The 17,230-nt window shown below is 36.5% G+C and overlaps 1 protein-coding gene across 2 annotated transcripts in view; it reads left to right on the forward strand.

The window, feature by feature from the left end:
- SYT14 (synaptotagmin 14) overlaps nt 1–17,230 on the forward strand; it is a 248,320-nt gene that overhangs the window by 14,581 nt on the left and 216,509 nt on the right. Inside the window, exon 2 of one of the 2 annotated variants that reach the window (XM_074222587.1) lies at nt 8,074–8,121. The exons of the other annotated variant lie outside the window; for it this stretch is intronic. Coding sequence (XP_074078688.1) covers nt 8,074–8,121 — 48 coding nt within the window. The remainder of the gene's footprint in view (nt 1–8,073; nt 8,122–17,230) is intronic. 2 annotated transcript variants of the gene reach the window in all.

Consider the following 17,230-nt stretch of genomic DNA (forward strand, 5'->3'; position numbering starts at 1 on the left):
TTAGTTTTAGGCTCATTTAGACTGCATGTGCTTTCGCCTTCATGTGTTAGCAGCTGCCATAGTTGTGGGTGGGAAAAAGTTTCCAAGCATATTGGGGGAAGTTTCCCAGGCATATTGGATGGAATTGCCTGGAGACAATTTACAAGAAGACGTGAAAGTTAAATCAGTTGGTAGGTCTGGATGGATTGAGATTAGTATTATTGGGAGGATGACTCCCATTGATGAGGTCACAGATTAATTTCTGATTTTGAGTATATTTAATGTTCTTACTTGGGTTTCAAAAATCAACTTCATAAGTATAGAATAGGGAGTGTCATGACAAGAAAACAGTTCCTGTGAAAAAGGAATGGAAATTTTAATGGATGGCACCCTAAAAAACCTAATGCTATTTTAGGTTGCACTGAGTAGACAGACTGTCCAGAATAAGGGAGAAGAGAGTTCCATTATAGTCTATTAGGCCAGATATGAATACAGTGGGTAGCTTATTTTAGAATAAGATACAAGATTGAACATACCCAGCAGAAGACCACCAGGATGGTAAGATACAGGAGAAAATCAAGGATATGAAGAGATTTTTTTTTAAGAACGTAATCCAAGCAAGCAAGAGTCATCATTTCATTTTTTTTTAAATTATTTATTTAAGGCAATGGGATTAAGCAACTTGCCCAATGTCACAGCTAGGCAATTATTAAATTTCTGAGGTCAGACTTGAACTCAAGTCCTCCTGACTTCAGGGCTGGTGCTCTATCCATAGTACCATCTAGTTGCCCTGAAGAGGTTTGTTTGTTTTTTTTTTGATTAGATATGAGTTGTTTAAGATTGCATCTGAGATTTCTTTTAACTATTAGATTTCCTGATTCTTTGAAGTGATAGGATAAAAAGAGTAGAGAAACCTGCTAAATAATGAAGAGAAATTTAGATAGCATTTGTATTTCTCTTTCATTGTCTATTACAATTTTCAAATCAATGCCTCCTTTTAAAAATTTCAAATCATTGCTAATCAATTTAATCTTTGTTATAGCTTTCCATGTCTTTAATAGTATGGATTACTACTGAGCTGTACATACATACATATATATATCTATATATATATATATTTATTTATTTATTTAGGTTTTTGCAAGGCAAATGAGGTTAAGTGGCTTGCCCAAGGCCACACAGCTAGGTAATTATTAAGTGTCTGAGACCAGATTTGAACCAGGTACTCCTAACTCCAGGGCTGGTACTTTATCCACTGCGCCACCTAGCCACCCGCTGTACATATATTTTTAAAACATATTCCTTTGCTCTTATGATCACTGAAAAATTACTTGATTTATTGAAAGTTTAGGGAAATAAACCCTTGTTAGCTATAGTCCAGTGATTATTTTTTAGATCTGAAATCTTTCCAATGTCTGACAATGATTAATTGGTACTAACTACTTAAAAGCAAAATTATAATGATTTATACTTTTATTATTTCTGAGTTTCTGACTGGTATTCAAGAAGTGCATTTACATTCAAGTGCAATTACATTTAATAATACAATTTTTTAGGTTAATGGAGAAACACTCAACTGAAAAGAGATAATCATTCTTATTGTCAGTAATTCCTTTTTGGGAGGTTTATTTATTTTATGTTATTATAATAATCTTGTTATAAGAATAAACATAAACTTCCCCTCCCCCCAAGAAGATGAGAAACCTCAAAAATAGTGAGAAAAAAATATATACTTCAGTCTGTGTTCAGATTCCAATGGCTCTGTCTCTGGGTTTAATTGCCTTCTTTATCATAAGTCCACCAGAGAAGTTGCTTCAATAGTTTTCCCACAGTTGCTATTACTAGCTGTATTTCCTTCCATTCCATTCCTCCCCACTTGCATTTATTCTATTTTCTCTCTATTTCATCCTGTTCCTGTCTAAAAGTGTATTGTATCTGAGTACCCTCTCCCACAATCTTTCCTCTCTTCTATCACCTACTCCCTCCTTCCCTCCCCCTAATCCCCACCCCCTTATCCCATCCCTTTCCTCTTATTTTTCTCTAGGGTAAGAGAGATTTCTATACTCTTATTAAGTGTGTTTGTTATTTCCTCTCTGAGCCATTTCTGGTGAGAATGAAGGCTCACTCATTCCCCCTTGCCTTCCCCCATTCCATCCACTCCATTGTAAAAGTTTTTTCTTGACTCTTTATGTGAAATATCTTAGCCCCCTCTTCCTCTTCTTTCTCTTCCTCCCAGTACTTTCCTTTATCACCCATTAACTCCATCTTTTTACTATATTATACCATTATATTCAGCTCCTTCCTGTACCCTGTCCATATATACTCCTTCTAACAGCTCTTATAAATGAGAAAGTTCATATGAGTTATCAATATCTTCTTCCCATGCAGGAATACAAACAGTTTAACATCATTAAGTTCCTTGTAATTAGTCCTTCTCATCCATCCCCTCTATGGTTCACCAGAGTCTTGTACTTGGAGATCAAACTTTCTGTTCAGCTCTGGTTGTTTCAATAGTAATGTTGGGAAGTCCCGTTTCATTGAAAGTCCATCTTTTTTCCCGGAAAGAGGTTGTTCAGTTTTGCTGGCTAGTTGATTCTCAGTTGTAAATCAAGCTCTTTTTGCCTTCCAATCCCTACGAGCCCTCAATGTACATTCTGCCAGATCCTGTGTTATCCTGATATAGAGCCTCAGTAGTTGAGTTGTTTATTTTTGGCAGTTTTTAGTATTTTCTCTTTGACTTGGGAGTTTGGGAATTTGGCGATAATGTTCCTGTAAGTTTTTCTTTTGGGATTTCTTTCAGGAGGTGACCAGTAAATTCCCTCAATTTCTATTTTACCCTCTGCTTCTAGGATCTCAGGGCAATTTTGTTGCATTAGTTCTTGAAAAATGAATTCTAGGCTCTTTTCCTGGTCATGACTTTCAGGTAGCCCGATTATTTTAAAATTATTTGTTCTGTATCTGTTTTTGAGGTTGGTTATTTTTCCAATGAAATATTTCACATTTTCTTCTAATTTTTGTCTTTTTTTTGGAATGATTTTATTTCTTTCTGATTTCTCACAAAGTCATCAGCTTCCCTTAGTTCCATTCTGCATTTGAAGGAGTTATTTTCTTCTTTTTAATCTCCTTTTCCAGCTGGCTAATTCTGCTTTTTAAGGCATTCTTCTTCTCATTTGCCTTTTGTTTTGCTTTTTCCTTTAGGCCTAAATTGGTTTTTAACTATTATTTTCTTCAGTAATTTTTTGTATATCTTTCAATCAAGCTTTTGATTTGGTTTTCATGATTTTTCTGAATCACTCTCATTCCTCCTCCCAATTTTTCCTTTACCTCCCTTAATTGCTTTTCAAAGTCTTTTTTGAGCTCATCCATAGCCTGAGGCCATTTTCTATTTTAGAGGTTTTGGATACAGAAACTTCAAATTTGTCATCTTCTGAATCTTCCATGGGACCAAACTGATTTTCTATGGTCAGATTCTTCTTTTTATTTTGTTTGCTCATTTCCTCAGCCTAAGACTAATTTACCACACTTCCAAGGCTTTGGGGGTTTTTTGGGACACCCCACTGGGACCTTTATTACTCCAAGGTCTTTGCTCGCTTTCCTGTGCTTTGATATGTAGATGACCAAAGGTGCTGCCCTCTTCCCTGGAGCTGTGAGAATGGTCCCTGCTCGGCTGTCTTAGTATGGAAGCCCAAACCGCAACCTGGATCTAAGTGTGGGCAAACAGCAGAGTCCTGCCCCAGGGAGAACAGGGAGATTTCTGAAGTCTCCCCCAACACCCTTACCATCTACGGGCTGTGCTCTGAAGGTGCAGGCTGGCTTCCCCGATGCCTGCTGCAGGTTCTCACTGCAGGGCTGCTCTGAGGCTGGCGCTCCCTCACTCTGCAGTCACTCTCGTGCAGCAGAATTCTCTCACTGCCCCTTCAAGCTGTTCCTGGTGATCCCTGGAGTGCGCTGCACTACGGCTGCAGCTTTTTTTACAACTCCTGGTCCTGGTGAAACACACCTTTCCTGCAGAACTTCTAAGCTACCTTGGACTGGGAAATTTTATCACTGTCTTTATGTGGGTTCTGCCCCACTAAATTTTGGCTAGAGTCACAATTTTCTATTGTCAGTAATTCTTATGAGAGATGGCTTTTGTATTAAGGGTGGAGAACTGTCCTGGGTGTCAGGAATACCTGGGTTCAAGTTCTGCCACTGACACATCTTGACTGTGTGACCTCAGGCAAAGTTATTTTCACTTTTCAGTGCCCTAGGTTCTTCTCCAATAATAATTATTGGCAGAGGAAGCTCCTTACTGTTTCTGAAAGCATTGCTACTCCAATCAAAACAAACAAATTCATCAGGCTTTTACAGAATATTGTATATTGTGAATTTAATTCCAGATGTATATAAGAAAATTTTATTCATTCAAACTAAATTCTGAATTTTTGATTATTTAAAAATGAATATATATTTTTTGCTTTCATACTGAGAACTAATAAAGTTAAGTTTATTTCATCATAAGAGTTCTTCCTTAATGTATGAGAATGATTTATATATAGCATATGTCTTAACCTGCCTTCTGCTTTTATATCTCTTAACTATCTTTCAGACATCTGAATTCCTTGTAGATATCTTAAATCTACCATGTTCCAAACTTTTCCTCCATAACCCTCTTCCCTGGAAACTTGCCTGTTACTGTTGAGGGCAGCAGCTTCCTCTCAAGTTTACAGCTGCTCCTTACCTTTCACGACCCCCTCCTCTTCTCTCACCACCTTCACCCTTCCCCTCATATCCAATCTTTGCCAAAGCTGTCAGTTTTTTCTTTACACTGTCTCTGGAATGCATTCCTTTTTCTTCTCTGATACTGCCACCACCTTGGTGAGAGGCCTTCATCACTTGACATCTAGACTGTTGCAGTAGTTTGCTGGTGGGTCTACTAACTTCCTCACTTCAGTCTACCTCTCTTCAACTGCCAAAGTAATTTTCCTAAAGCAGTTCTAACCATGTCATCTCAATGATTACTTTTCCCACTTCAGGACTTCACTCAGTACTTTGTGCATGTCGTTTAATTCAACGGGAAGTGTTCAGATTAAGGAGTCTATGAGGTAAGGGTGGACTGGATGAGACTTGTCTTATCTTCCTGAAGTTTACAGTCTAATATATAGGAAGATAGTCACACAGCCATGGTATTCTGTATTGCAGTGGAGAAGTATAAAGCTTAAACATCAATTTCAAAGCTGATTCATATTTTCAGAGTATGGGGATAAACAAAACAATATAAACAAAGGAGTGGAATCAAGAAAGTACAAGGCCTTTGCTCCAGTGATAGAAAGTAGTGGAGAGGAATAATAGGAAATAAAACAGAAAAGTTGGTAAAGTGGAATTAGATTATGGAGGGGCTTGCCTTTATGTTGTTATTCAATTGTTCTAGTTGTTTCCTGTGCTTAGTGACCCTGTTTGGTGGTTTCTTTTCTTTCTTTTTTTCTTTTAGGTTTTTTTGCAAGGCAAATGGGGTTAAGTGGCTAGGTAATTATTAAGTGTCTGAGACCAGATTTGAACCCAGGTACTCCTGACTCCAGGGCCGGTGCTTTCTCCACTGCGCCACCTAGCCGCCCCTCTTGGTGGTTTCTTGACAAAGATACAGGAGTAGTTTTGCTGTTTCCTTTTCCAGCTGATTTTATAGATGAGGGAACTGAGGCAAACAGAGTTAGTTGACTCATCCATAGCATGTATGTAACTATCTTCTTGACTCCAGGCCTTCCTGGTTCTCTATCCACTGCTCCACCTAGGGTGCTCATGCTCTTATTATCTTCTATTTTTGTATTAGAGTAACTTGTGTATTTCTCACTTTTCTCTTACTAGACATAAATATTCAAGGACAGGGATCTTGTTTTAGCTAAACTTTGTGTCTGCTATAATGCTAAGCACAGTATTCTGTCTTAGTATTAAATAAATTTGCTTAAATGTTTTATTTTTTAGTTGGCATATGATGAATACTTCTACAATGCTTATATGTAGATTTTTAAAATATATAAACATTTCCTTTCTAATAATCTAACCACTTGTTCAGCTAACTTTTAAAAAATATAAATGACTTGAGGTCAAGATTCAGTTCAGTCCTTATAGAAATCAATATAATATCACAGTCATAGGTACAGGTTAGGTTTTTCTTTTAGTATCATAGATATTTAGATATGGACTTTGGGAGTCCATGGACTCCCAAATGGAATGGGGAATTCTCTAAAAATATGCCTTGGGGGAAGCCAGGTACAAAGTTACTCTTATCTATTCTTTTTTTTTTTTTTTGCAAGGCAGTGGCCATTAAGTGAATTGCCCAAGGTCACACAGCTAGGTAATTGTTAAGTGTCTGAGGCTACATTTGAACTCAGATCCTCCTGACTCCAGGGTTGGTGCTCTATCCACTGAGCCAACCTAGGTGGCCCTACTCTTATCTATAATGCAGATTTTTTAGGGATTTTGCCTTAGATGACATCTAATCCAGTCCCCTCCCATTCTCATTGTACAGATAAGGGAAGTAAGGTTAAATGACCTTACTGGCGCCATGATTGCTCAAAGTCACAGGTAGAAAATATTATAATTGGAATTTGAACTCGGTACCTTTAACTCCCACATATAGGGTACTTTGCTGTATTAGATACTTACAAAGAGATTAATTTGCATTAATTTTTACTTTAAAATGATGGTCTGGTTAATAGTATAACTGCTGTATAAACTAAATCTACTTTAGTGCTAGAAATCTTTTTAAAAAAATTTGATTGCTTACCAAAGTAATCTAGTTTATATATTAAATATTATGATTATCTCTTAATAATGTTGCTGTAAATATTTCTCTGTGTTATAATGAAGTGGTTAATAAACTACTTTTTTATAAGCAAAGCATGTAATTATAAAGTGAGAAATAATTCTCAATAGAATTATGAAGCACCATGTGCACACAGAATGCTTAAAACTTTGATTAGTTTATATTAATGAAAATAGTAATCAGTCATCTCATCAACTGAAATATTATCATGGAAACTGATTCAGCTTTGAGCTCAGAAACTCTTCAATACCTTAGCAACCTCTCTCTGATGGGCAGACTGGTCTCTCATTTCCTAACAGCTGCTCTCTGTCTGGTCTCCTGCAAACAGGACCTTTGCTGGTGCTTCCCCTCCTTTATTTCCTCCTCTTATTTTTGTGTTGTCTTTACCCATTACATTGTAAAATTTTTGAAAGAATTCTAAGGGGTGCAGGCCAGGAGTCAGGAGGTTCTGAGTCTGGATCTGGCCTCACATGTGAACTGGCAGTGTGACCCTGGACAAGTCACTTAAGCTCTCCCTTTCTTCATCTGTACAGTAAAGATCATAGTAGCTACACAGGTCAAATGAGAGAATTGTAAACACAGTACCTGATATGTAGTAGGTGCTTAGCTTTTAATCGGTCTTATTTTGACCTCACTCTTTACCAGAGTGGAAGAATGAAATATGCCCTTTTATGGGTTTATATGATGAAACTGTAGGATTGCCCCCTACAGTGTTGCCTTACCCAGAAATAGCAAATAGGGAAATAGGATGTATGCAGAGATCTGCTCTGTGTGAAGAGATTTGAGAGAAAGACTACTTACTAGTCCTGGAACACTCTCCCTCCTTATCTCTTTGTTCTAGCCTCCCTGGCCATGTTTAAGACTTATCTTTTATCTTGTAAATAGTTTTTTGCATGTTGTTGTACCACCTCTCTTCCTCCATCCCCCCACTTCTCCTTCTCCATCTCCCCATTTAAATTGTGAGCTCCTCAACATCTCTGGCTTTTGCTTTTCTTTGTCAGTCCAGCACCTAACATAGGGCTTGCCATCTAGTAAGCGCTCAATATATTTGTTGACTGAGTGACTGACCAGTGCAGTTTGTTCCTTCCAAACTTGAGGACTGTGTAGACATTTGAATAATCTTAATTTCTGTTCTATCCCTATTAATTTGGATGTCTAATGTATTTGAAACTAAAATCAAGATTACTTTAAAAATATCTTCTCTTTTTTTAACTTAAAAGTTTGAACTTAACTTTATGACAGTCAACTAAAGATGACAGTATTTTTTGTCTTTTCTGATAATTTTTGAATAGGTGGAGAACGAACCTGTGGAGTACATGAGCTTATTTGTATTAGAAAAGGTAAGCAATGAACTGTGAGAATGTTTAAGTAATAAATATTTTGTTTTGTTATACTTTATAGCTAGATAATAAATTATTTGGAAACCATAATTATATTTTTAACTATAAAAGACTATAGTCATATACTAAGTGTCTTGTCAGTGATTTTGGTTGTGGGATATGATGGGTTTTGTTCCTAATAATTAAGTTTGGTAAAGAGACAAAAAATGGAGGGTTTGATTTCTTTTCCTTTTGAGTATCTGGATTCATGTGCTTTATTTAGTTCCCTTGACTTAATACTATTCATTATATCTGCCTTACATTTGGGGTACTATCTGATCCTTTTTTTCAAAGCATCTGAACATGCAGCATTACCTTAAGTACACATAGTAACCATATGAAATAGGCAGGCCTGTCATTGTTATAATTCATCTTTGCTGATGAGGAAATGAAAACTGAAGCTAAGTGCCTGACTTATCTAAATTCATAGTTTATTAATGACAGAACCAGGAGTCACAGCCAGGTCACCTGGTTCAGAGTTATTTTCCACTACATCAACCTGCCTCTTCTGTTCTATTACTCTCTCCCACCAGAGATCTGAGGTGTTCATTAAAATTCAAATTGGGAACATATCCAAAGACCACAACATCCTTTGAACATCAACAACTGGCTATGCCTACTTAAGAGGAACCCACCTGTCAGCTGGGTGGCTTATCAAGGTAGTCCCAGGACAGGTAAACCACTTGTTAGATAGGAGGCAAGGATAAGGTACATTTGAAATAGAATCAGGAAAAGGCTAATCAGTCTCCCACTCCCAAAGATTCACAGTATTGGGGTGGGTAAAAAAAGAATAGAATGGGGAATTCCCCCAAAATATACCTTGAGGGGTTCAAGTACAAAGTTACCCTTATCCTTAAAATTTTTCAGGGATTTTGCCTTTTCTTTCTGCTGTACTCACTAGTAGCTATATTTCACTGGCATTTCATGAATTCCTGTAATAAATGAATTATTAATTAAATGTAAATTTTTTGGCGCCAGAAAACAAGACTTGTAAGCACAAATAATGACTCAACTAACATTTATTAAGTGACTACTTGATGCCCAGCACTGTGGATACAAAGACCAAAAAAAAAAAAAACCCAAACCACCCTGACATTTCAAGTAGCTTACATTCTACAAGAGGTACATATGGACACATATTCATACATATCAAAATAAAATATATACAAAATTAGTCGAGAAAGGCCCCAGATAAGAGGCAACACTGAATCTGAGTTTGGAGGAACTCTAGGGCATTTTAAAGAGATGGAGTGGAGAGAGTTTTTTTCAGGCATCTGTGCAAAGACATAGGTAGAAGCAAGGGATATACATATTGTTTGTGAGAAGCAGTGGGAAGACCAGTTTGGAGTTGCATCATAAGAGTATGTAAAGGGAAATAATTTAATTAAGTTGGAAAAAGTATGCTGAAACCAGTTGTGCAGTGATTTAAATGTCAAACAGAGGAGCCCCTGGCACTTTTTGAGCAGGTAGTATCATTATGATACTTACATTTTAGAAATTTTGATTTGACACTGTGGTAGGATGGCTTGGAGAACTGAGAGATACCAGATAGGGAGACCAGTTGAGTTGCTTTTGAAACAGTCTAGGTGAGAGGTAATGAGGGCTTGCCCTAGAGTTGGTGGCAGTGTGAGTGAAGAAAAGAGGATGAATGTGAGAGATTTTGTGGAAGTAGTTTTAACAAGCCTTGCCATCTGATTGGCTAAGGGGGTAAAGAAGAGTGAAAAAGAGTCAAGAGTGATGCTGAGGTTTTGAATCTGGGTAATTGAAAGTTATAATAAACTCTAAAAGAACAGATGGCATGAATGGATGTTGAGAGAGCTTAAGGGGGCCAGTTAAGCATGTCAGCAGAACCTCTCTCCACTTTGGGAATAAAAGAATAAGCAAGAATATATGTTGACAATGGTTTTTTGCAGTTCTGCATATTTGCTTTTAGTTAATTTTAAAAATATTCACAAATGATCCCAATTTGTTAGATGAATTAAACTCATGTTTGAAAGCATAATTTATATTCATAAAACAATACCTTTTTATTATGTTTCCTTTGTTTAAGTTAATCAATAAAGTCTTAATTTATCTACATGAATAATGTGCAGAAATTCATTCCTATTCTAGGCTTGTCATGGCAAAGAACTTGGTGGTATGGGTCTCCAAAAGTAAGGCTGCAAACCCAAGGGTACCCTTACATAAGGAAGTCTCTTTAAGTATCTTTTATAATAGTTCAGTCCACAAGCACTTAGATTTCTTTCTAGCTCTCATTTAGATATCCTTGGGAGACAAACTTGATAGGAAGAATTGATTTCAGGACATTAGAGTGAATGTGTTTTGGTATCTCTGTTGTAGAATGGCATAGCAAGAAAGGGGCACTGGATTTGGGGCCAAAATACCTGGGTTAAATTCCTGACTATGCCTGGGTATCAGATTTCTGATCTGAAAAATGGGAGACTTCAATTAGATGATCTTCCACCTCTAAATTTATGCCATTTTTAGCTTTGAATATATCTTTCTGTGATCCTAAGGCAAGGATAGATTTCTCTTCCCCTTGTTTTAGAATTTTAGCCTCTGTAATGAGAATAGGAGAATTAGGTGAGTTAAATGGTAAGCTGAATCACTAGTAACAATTTTTATATTTGAACCCATATGTATTGCTCTCTTATAAAATCTAGAAAAAGAAGAAGGTTGCTTACTATTTGCAGTTTGTCAATATCTTTTATATTTTTTTGTGTTTAAAACATTTATTTTTACTTTGTATTTTTTCATGGAAATATTCTTTAACAATTAGTAACAATTAAGATACTTTACATAGTTGTATTCCTGAAAAAGTGTATGTAATTGAACTATTTCAGGAACATCAAAGTAATTGAACTATATTAGAACTGGAAATTAACAGGAAAACTTAATTGTAAAGTGAAAACTTTTTATAAAATTAATCAGTTTCATAAGGTTTATTCTATGAATTTTTATATCTTTTTTTAAAGTGGAGCATACAGGAAATTTTTTCTAGAATGGAAGATATCAGTGCTTAGGTATGTAAAAATAAAAAAATTATCTTGATTTTTATTAAACATTTAACAATGTTTGGCAAATTCTTTATAATAAAAAATTTTCATTTAAGTTATATTAGTTTGAAATAAAAATTGCCCAACAGTAATATGAGTTAGTGCTTATTCTAGTCTAAAGAAGTTTGGAAAGCATCACTAATGTGACTATAGCAGAATCATTGTTTTTAGTTACAGCAACTCACAGAAGCCAGAAATCAAAATGTCCATCCATTGCCTGCTAATAAAGCATTTCAGGGTTTGCAGAGTGATTTACAAATATTGGTAGGTGCTATTACTTTGAGCCTCATTTTATAAACGAGGAAATGAGGCAGACAAATTTAGTGACTTGCACAGGATCACACAACTCGGTTTATGAGGCCAAATTTGAACTTCTTGACTTTAAAATCTTGCATTCTAGCTATTGTACAACCTAATTGTCTCTGTCTCTAGTCACAGATCTAAAAATCATAGTCCAATCTATGATATTAAATTCAAACAGAAATTGATCCCTGACAGCTGCACATGGACTTAAAAAATCCATAAATCAGCATGATCTCTTTTGTATTTTTTTAACCATATTTCCCATGTATAAGATGCACCTTAATTTTGGGGCCCAAAATTTGAAAAAAAAATGTATCACATAAAGTTATTGAGCTAAAGTTGTATTCATCATGAATTTCAAGGATCTTCTGCTCACAGCTTTCAGTCATCTTTGGGCAAGTCTGGTGTGTAGACACATGCTTAGTCCATTCTGTTTCATGAACCTAAAACGCCAACTTTGAAATCAGTCACTTCTTTTTCATCAGCAATTCTTCTTGCCTCCCATTGAACCTTCTTTGTGGACACAGGAATTCCAATGGCCCTTTGCTTTTCAGTCCCTCACTTCACTTTCCTCTCTAACTCAGACCATATGACTGACTTGTCTCTCATGGCCTTCTTCTGCCTGGGCATTTTCAGGAGGGTTTCTTCTAAGTCTAAGTTTTCTTAGTTGGAGGAGAACCAAACTGACATTCAGCAGCACGATTTCCATTCACTTACCACTTTTGAACTTGAATTTAGCACTGGACGAAAATTTTCTGAGCCATTTCTGGGCAGAATATGGCAAAACATAACCTAATATACTGGTAATAAATTCAAAATAATGAGAGCAAAGACAACAAGTGCAAAAAAAGCAAGAAATGCATGTAAAAATGTCTTCAAAAATGAGAGCAAAAACAAGTGTGAAAAAGTGGGATATGCAAGTAAAAAATCTACAACCACTGTAGAAGAAGCTCCCAGCTTTTAGACCCCAAATTTTTAAAAAAAGGGTGCATCTTATACATGGGGAAATTTTGTTGCTGTGTTAGACCAGATACCTTTGGTTTAATTTATATCTCAAAAAAGAAATTCCCTCCTCATTGTTTAATTTATCCATTTATTTTGCTGAGTTTGAGAAACTTAGATTGCTTAATAAATAGCAACAGTTTTAAATTGATCATATCTTTAAAATCTTAAAGTTAACTGATATGTACAGGTAATATAAACTCTTATTTTGTTGATTACCCAAAACCCAACATATAATTGACGCAGTAGAGCAAAAGTTGAAGGATTTCCTGCCTAGTGACCATATGACAGAATGGATTCTGTACAGATAATAAGGTCCTTTAGATATCAGCCTTTGCAGATGATATTATAATGATTGTATCAAGCTTCAGAAAAAAAAAATACAAGACTCCCTCATTAGATCTATCAGTATTTTAAAAAGATTGACCTAATGCAATGGATGAAAAAATATCAGCTGTCCAAAGCGTTTGCATTACTTCCCTCTGTTGATTATCTCCATTGTATCTCGTATAGATCTTATTTGTAGGTAATTTACAGGGATGTCTCTTTGAGAACAGGGACTGGTTTGTTTGCTTTTGCTTTTCTTAGGGTTTAGCCTAATGCCTGGAACATAGTGGGTCCTTAATAAATGTTGTAGAATGACTGCCCCAGCCTCCAATATATGCAAAACAATTCTAGGAAGAATGCTTATTCTTATCATCAATCCTGTCCAGAGCCTAGTACTGGACCAAAGAACAAATAAGGAGGGACAGAGAGAGACAAGAGGCAAAGTCTGACTTTAAGAAGTGGGCATACAAACATGTGTGTTTGCCACTATTACCAATGACTTTGTGATGAGGAATAATTAAAGAATGTTGATCAATCTATTCATATACTTTAAGGGCAAGGGGCAGCTAGCTGGCGCAATAGATATGAGCACCAGCCCTGGAGTCAGGAGAATCTGAGTTCAAATCCAGCCTCAGATATTTAATAATTACCTAGCTGTGTGACCTTGGACAAGTCATTTAACCCCATTGCATTGCAAAAAAAAAAAAAAAGAAACTTGGTGAACTATTTAGTAGAAGAGAAGACCAATATCTCTAACCCCCAAAAGCACTCATTTAGCATTCTTTCCCTTGCCATCTGCCATGCTTCCAGCAGCATCAGGGCCACACTGGTTTGCCACAGGCTTACAGTAGACTCATCTCCATAGTGCAAAATTCTCCTGCCCCCCTCCCCACCCCACCCAGTTCCTTAGGATCTAAATACCTAGAGGCAGAAATTGCTCAGGCTTTGATAGCTATGGAGGAAGAGAGGAAATAAGGAGACATAGTTGTATGGGGTTGCCTGAGCAACTACAGTCTAGCTTCCAGGGAGTTGACATTTTTGTTCCCCTAGAAGTCAGTTGGGATGAGACTAAGACTTGTAAACTGTGAATTGCCTATGTGGGAGAAGGCTGCGGTGCTTTGAGATCTAACTTGCAGAGAACATCACCAAAGGGGAGGAAGTGAGCAATGAGGGAAAATCGGGAGAAAAAGCTTGAAATTAACAAAGATTTCACAAAGAGGAAAACTCTTAAGACCTTAAATCTAAACAAGTAAGCCAAAAGGGAAGACATTATCAACAGATCTAATAAAATAGTTCAGGCATCTATTAAATACAACAAGACAAAGGAAAATGATTTCAATACCTGATGTGGCAGAGATTTCAGATTTTGAAGAGATCATGGAACCATATAGGATGTTCTTCTTCAGTGATTTAAAAGAGAAATAAGAATTGTGAGAGCACAGACTGGCCAATATGACCAGAAGGACAATGATTGTTATTGTTATTCTAATCATTATTAGAAGGGTCGTGGAAAATCTGGGACAGTAATAAATTGTTGGTATAGCTGTGAACTCATCCAACCTTTCTGGAGAGCAGTCTGGAACCCAAAGGGCAACAAAAATGTGCATACCCTTTGATCCAGCAATACCACTACTGGGTCAATACCCTGAAGAGATGATGAAAAAGGGTAAAATTATTACTTGTACAAAAATATTCATAGAGGCCCTGTTTGTGGTGGCATAGAATTGGAAATCAAGGGAATGTCCTTTAATTGGGGAATGGTTTAACAAACTGTGGTGGATGTATGTCATGGACACTATTGTTCTATTAGAAACCAGGAGGGGTGGGAATTCAGGGAAGCCTGGAAGGATTTACATTAACTGATGCTGAGCGAGATGAGCAGAAAAACATTGTACACCCTAACAGCAACATGGGGGTGATGATCAACCTTGACGGACTTGTTCATTCCATCAGGGCAACAATCAGGAACAATTTGGGGCTGTCTGCCATGGAGAATACCATCTGTATCTAGAGAAAGAATTGTGGAGTTTAGAGATATCTTATTGTCTGATCTTGCTATCTCTTATACTTTATCTTTCTTCCTTAAGGATATGAGTTCTCTCTCATCACATCCAATTTGGACCAATGTATACCATGGAAACAACGTAAAGACTGGCAAATTGCCTTCTGTGGGGGTGGGGAGGAAGCAAGATTGGGGAAAAATTGTAAAACTCAAAATAAATAAAATAAAAAAAAAGAATTGTGAGAGCAGATTTGCTACCTATCCTGCTGAAATAATTGGCAGAATCCATGATTGCAGCTTTCACTAAAGAAACAGTTATAGAAAGTATCTGGTTAGGAATTCAAATAAATGGAAGTGAAAGACAATCTGGAAGAAGATACCCCATAAGCACTAATGTTAAAAAAGATGAATAGTGGATGTAAATTCACTATAACATGTTTTTAATAATGATTTGCAAGAAGTGTCATAAGGGATATCATCAAGGAAATGTGTGGTTAGAAAAAAATGCACCATTCTGTTAAAGCAAGAATGAGGAGCACTAGAATACTCTGTTATCCATGAGCTATAAAAGAACTAGAGGAAAATATCCAGCATGTTGTGTATATCAAATGTGGAAGATATATGGGAATACATGGGCAAGAATCACATAGAATGAAAAAATCCCAATGTTCTATCTCGTTATCTGTTTCTTCAATGTTACCCAATACACTCATATCATAAAAAAACCCTTACTTTTTCCTTGTCCTTATTCAGTCAAACTCCTAGAAAAAAATTGGTTCTTTTTGAGTTCACTTTTTTCCTTATCTTATCACTAAATTGTCTTCTCTAAAGCTACCATTGATATTAGTTGTCAAATTTGATGACCCTTTCTCATTTTCTTGACCTCTATGCTGCATATAAGACTATTAACAATCCTCTTCTAACCCTTCCCTTGGTTTTCCTCATATTTGTCTGCAATCTCAGGGTCTTTTACTAGTGTATCATCTACTACTCCTCCCCCAATTTAATTTATTCCAAAGCTTTGTACTAGACCCTCTCCTCTTCTCCCTCTCTGTCTCTCTCTGTCTCTCTCTCCCCCTCCCCCCTCTGTCTTGGTGATCTCATTTTCTCCAGTGGGTTTAATTATCATCTCTTTGCAGATGACTCCCAGGTGTGTGTGTGTGTGTGTATGTGTGTACACATATACATACATATATACATATACATATATATATATACATATATATATACATATATAGCCATTTCTAGTCTGCTGAGTTTCAGCCTCTCATCATCAGTTGTCAATAGATAACTCAAAACAGGATATCCCTTTGGCATCTCAAATTCAACATGTCTAAAACAAAACTCATCATTTTTCCCTATCCCTCCTCCATTTTATTTCAAATTACATGTAGCTATAAAATAATACTGCTATTGAGAAAACAAAATGGAATATAATACACAAATAATTAGAGGCATGGTAGAGTGGAAATGCCCATTGGATTTTTGAATCAAAAGACTTCAAATCCTTTCTCTTCTGTTTAATTCCTGTGAGCCTCATTTTCCTTATTTATAAAAATTAGGGGGGTATATGGAATATGGTGCTTTTTAGCCTTAAATCCTTGAGTTTTATAATGAGAAAAAGTACTAGACCAACAACGTCAAATCTGGGCAAGCAGAACCAGCTGACAATAAGGAGATCCTTTAACTCTGTGGCTTAGAATGGAGATAAGAAAATGATTGTTCCTACTTGATAGAAACCTTCTTTAGGTCTATCCTCTCCCTCAACTGATAAGACCATATTTTCTTGAGGCAGACTGCTGCTGTCTAACTTGGAGACCTTTCCATATAGGATGCTTAGGATCAATCATGAGATCTGTGGTAATGCAAGTACAGATGCTGGCCTTGAGCTTTACCAGGTCTTTTCTCCCCATATCCATTCACTTGAATTTGCCCCAGGTGCTAAAAATCCTAGTTTTACTTCTTCAAGATTCCATCTCACAGGATCAGTGCTATATGGAAAAATGGAGTAGACGGACAAGCATATTTTGAATATAATTTAAAAGTCCTTTAAGGTTTACATGCCTTTAGATATCCTGTTTGCCACTTTGCTTTTGTTCTATAACTTCTAATACTTCCACCTCTAGAAAATTTGACGAAGAGATACTATCTCAAAATTGGTTTAAAAATAAACTTTTTAGTTGGTATGAGAAGGAAGAACTTATGGGACCTCTTTTAACATTCACATGATGTCTGTCCTTCATTCTTGAAGAAGACCAGACATCAGGGGGGTGATGTCATGACAAGCACATGAGTTCTATTTGAGTGGGGGGGGGTACTATGCTAAATCAACAGCCTTACTTTCTCCTCCAGAGACATCTGGTCCAGTGATCAGATATGA

This window comes from Macrotis lagotis, chromosome 2 (assembly GCF_037893015.1).
Source record: "Macrotis lagotis isolate mMagLag1 chromosome 2, bilby.v1.9.chrom.fasta, whole genome shotgun sequence".
NCBI lineage: Eukaryota > Metazoa > Chordata > Mammalia > Peramelemorphia > Peramelidae > Macrotis > Macrotis lagotis.